The 4,350-nt window shown below is 39.5% G+C and overlaps 1 protein-coding gene across 1 annotated transcript in view; it reads right to left on the reverse strand.

The window, feature by feature from the left end:
• Positions 1–4,350, reverse strand: part of LOC101857677 — a gene marked incomplete in the record, with an annotated part of 66,939 nt that overhangs the window by 19,786 nt on the left and 42,803 nt on the right. Inside the window, 3 exon segments of the mRNA XM_013088404.2 lie at positions 33–205; positions 2,056–2,269; positions 3,043–3,137. Of these exon segments, the coding sequence (XP_012943858.1) occupies positions 33–205; positions 2,056–2,269; positions 3,043–3,137 (482 nt within the window).

Raw genomic sequence — 4,350 nt, forward strand, 5'->3', positions numbered from 1 at the left:
CGAAAAAAAATATCCATCAAAGCCCTACTTACAAAACAAGTTTTCGGGCCACTCTTCTCGCAGAAGTAAAAACGCAGCTTGGCGCCCGCAGTGTCCAAAGGTCTCCAGGACACATTCAAATCCTGCACCTGGCCGGTGCTCCGGTTCTCTTTCTCCAGGATTTCTTTCTCGACCCGCACGTCAAAATTCTCAGGTATAGCCAGTTCTGGGCGGGAAAACATCAAAACAACAATCAGGCTACTCCGTCTTTGTTTTAGTACGGTGCTTGCAACTGCATAAGGTCATATACAGTCTTCACAAAAAGTTAAGGACCACTTGCAAAAGTGCACGAAAAATAAAAATCAGCAAATCAAATTATTCATTCTTTAACATACATTTAATTCATCAATCCGTAAGTGTAAAAAAGAAATTTCATCACAATCAGGACAGAAATGCATGATTTCCAGCGTTCAAAAGGGACCCACCCTCAAAATCGAAAATCACAAAAGAAAGGCTGGGGGAATGTTGCTCCATTTTTGTTACAGCAATCCAAGCAGCTGCTGGTGGGCACAGGGTAGTTCTCCCGAACTCTCAGATAAAGCTCAGCCTACAACTGTTCAATAGGATTGAGGTCTGGACTGTTGGCTGGTCAAACCATGCGGGTAATCCCCGCCAGCAGCACGAAGGCGTTGACGCCCTGGACCTGTGCGGCATGGCGTTGTCGTCCTGGAGGACAGCAGCAGGCCCAATTTGCTGCAGCGCCATGATGACCAGAGGTCGAAAGATCTCCTGCAGATACCGCTGCCCTGTCAGGATGCCTTGACTGCCTTGTCGAGAATGGTGGCCACACGCGCTTCTGACAATTCCCTTGACATTCACGAAATTGAACTGGTATTGCTGGGACTTTTTGAGACCCTTTCTTTTGTGATTTTAGATTTTGAGGCTGGGTCCCTTTTGAGCTCTGGGAATTACCAATTTCGGTCTCGATTGTGACGAAATTTCTTTTTTGCACTTATGGATTGATGAATTAAATGTGTGTCAAAGAAGGCATAATTTGATTTGCTGGTTTTTATTTTGAGTGTACTTTGTAAGTGGTCCTTAACTTTTTGTGAAGACTGTATGAGCACCAAGGGGTGGATGTCAACAGAGAAGTCCTATCGGGGAATCAGGCTTACTCTGCTCACCTCTCTTGCCTCAACAGCACAAAGCCTGCTTCGTCTAACGCGATAAACATCAAAAGAAAAATCAATCTGGCTATTCCATAGTATTTTTAGTTTTAGTAAGTGTTTTACGGCAATTGCAACACAATTTGGTCATATAACTGCCGAAGATTAGAGGTGTTACAAGCGAGTAACAAACACAAAAAAGAAAGAGGGGAGATGAAGACGATAGATGTTTGACAGGAAAGGAGCAAACCACAGAGCACCCGCCAACCACCCACTCCACGGTAACTGACGGGAAAAACATCAAAACAACAATCAGGTTATTCTGTTTTTGTTTCAGTTAGGTTTTACGGCGCTCGCAACTGCATAAGGTCATTCATTAGTATTACTATCTTCATTACTATCATTAATATTTTTATTACTATTGTCATTATTATCATTGTTATTATTATTATCACAAGTATTGTTATCATTATTACAATTATTATTGTTACTTTATTATTTTGTCATTATTATTTATTATCATTCTCATTCTCATTATATTATTATCATTATAACTATTATTACTTATCATAACTTTTTAATTATTTTGTCATCATTATTATTATTTTCTCCTCATCATCATTATATCATTAATACTATTACTACTGATTTTTTACTTTTTAAATTATTTTGTCACTACCATATTATTATTCTCATCAGTATATTATTATCATTATTATTATTATTATTGATCATTACTTTTTAAAAATTATATTGTCATTATTATCATCCTCATCATCATTATATTAATATCATTATTACTATTATTGATTATTATTTTAAAAATTATTTTGTCCTTATCATATCACTATTATCCTCATCATCATTATATTATCATTACCGTCATTATCATCACCACACACTCACTCACCCTCGCCATCAGCCGGAACCTCAAAGATGGACGATTTCAAAGAGATGCTCTTGTTATTCCTGGCGAAGATGGCGACCGACACACTCTGGGCGCAGGGCAGGTCGTCTGCATCCAGGAAGTTGACCCCAGGGCCTGCAGGGATCGACCGGTCCAAAGCCGGAATCTCCACCACATATTGGGTCAGCTCCCCTCGCACCACGTCTTTCGCCATCGTCTGAACAGGAAAAATGAAAAAGTATAGCCGCTTTGTTTGTTTCGTTTAGTTTTTTGTAAGGTTTTGTTTCAGAAAGAGTTTTTTGTTTTTCAGTTTTAGTAGAGGTTTTACGGCGCTCGCAACTGCATAAGGTCATACGAGCGCCAGAAGATTATAGGTGTTACAAGAGAGTAACAAACATAAAAAAGAAGGAGGGGAGATAAGGACGATAGATGTTTGATAGGAAAGAAGAAACAAACCACACCAGAGCACCCTCCAACCACCCACATAGCAGTAAGAGTTTTACCGGCACTTGCAACACAATAAAGTCATATAAGCGCCAGTAAAATCCAGACATATATTCTAATAAAAGTCAAACTTATATTCCAGTAAAATCTCTTACATTCCAAAAAGTCAAATTTACATTCCAGAAAAAAGCTCTTACATTCAGTAAACCAAACTAACATTCCCATAAAAGCTCTTACATTACAAAAAATCAAATTTACTTTCCAGTAAAAGCTCTTACATTTCAATAAACCAAACTAACATTCCAAAAAAAAAGCTCTTACATTTCAGTAAACCAAACTAAGATTTCAGAAAAAAAGCTCTTAAAATTTCAATAAACCAAACTAAGATTTCAGAAAAAAAGCTCTTACATTTCAATAAATCACACTAAGATTTCAGAAAAAAAGCTCTTACATTTCAATAATCCAAACTAAGATTTCAGAAAAAAAGCTCTTACATTTCAATAAACCAATAAACCAAACTAACATTCCCAAAAAAGCCAAACTTACTTTCCAGTACAGGCGCACTTGTCTAGTGTTGGAGACCGGGTCACATGGCTCACTGAGGAAGCTGTTCGACTCGATAGGAGGGCCCCGAAGAGGAACTGGAAAGAGAAAAGAAAAGGAACTGTTTGATTTTTGTTGTTTTAAACAGAGAAGACCAAACGGGTAATCAGACTTACTCTGCTCACCTCTCTAGCCTCAACAGCACAAAGTCTGCTTCGACTATCAAGGCACCTCGGAAATAGCAGTTCACAAGAGAGTGACAAACATACGAAAGAAGTAGAGGAAAATAACAATAGTAGGGATGAGGACAGAAAAAGCAGAGCAGTACAAGCAAAACTTGGCTGAATAGCGATAAAGATCTATGTTTGTTTGTTTGTTTGTTTGTTTGTTTGTTTGTTTGTTTGTTAGTAAAGAGAAGAACATCAACACAATAATGGTCATTTAGAGACTGGGAAAGTAAGACGCACAGACAGACGGAAGCAAGAGAGGGAAAGTAATAAAGTACGACCTACCAGTGACACTCTCCAACCACCCACACAGACAGAAACAACAGAGGAAAAGTAAAGAAGTAGGACCTACCAGTGGCACCCTCCAACCACTCACACAGACAGAAACAACAGAGGGAAAAGTAAAGAAGTAGGACCTACCAGTGACACCCTCCAACCACTCACACAGACAGAAACAACAGAGGAAAAGTAAAGAAGTAGGACCTACCAGTGGCACCCTCCAACCACTCACACAGACAGACAGAAATTTTTATTTTTTTTTATAGTAGAGGGTTTTAGCTCTCACTAGCAAAATTGAGGGCAAGCGAGGCAGGGGTAGGCCTGGAACAACATACTTAGGGAACCTGAACAAAAGGATAACAGGGAAAGATCAGGGAAACATAGCTTTTTTGAGAGCATCCGAGCAAAGGAATGAATGGAGAACCATGATCGCCGATGTCTGTCGCAGATCTGGCATGGATGATGATGAGAGGGTTTTACGGCGCTCGCAACTGCATAAGGTCATATGAGCGCCAAGGGGTGGATGTTAACAGAGAAGTCCTTCAGGGAATAAGACTTACTCTGCTCACCTCTCTAGCTTCAACAGCACAAAGTCTGCTTCAACTATCAAGGCACCCCAGAAATAGCAGGCCACAAGAGAGTGACAAACATAATACAAAAGAAGTAGAGAAGGAAAATGACAATAGTAAGGATAAGGAAAGAAAAAGCAGCAGTTCCCTGTTGCAGATCAGGCACAGTTATGAGCGTGACATGATGAATCAGCCCATTTACAGTTCTACTGTGCTTTAACGAGAAATGTCCCCCC

Source organism: Aplysia californica, unplaced genomic scaffold (assembly GCF_000002075.1).
Source record: "Aplysia californica isolate F4 #8 unplaced genomic scaffold, AplCal3.0 scaffold00736, whole genome shotgun sequence".
NCBI classification, from domain to species: Eukaryota; Metazoa; Mollusca; class Gastropoda; order Aplysiida; family Aplysiidae; genus Aplysia; species Aplysia californica.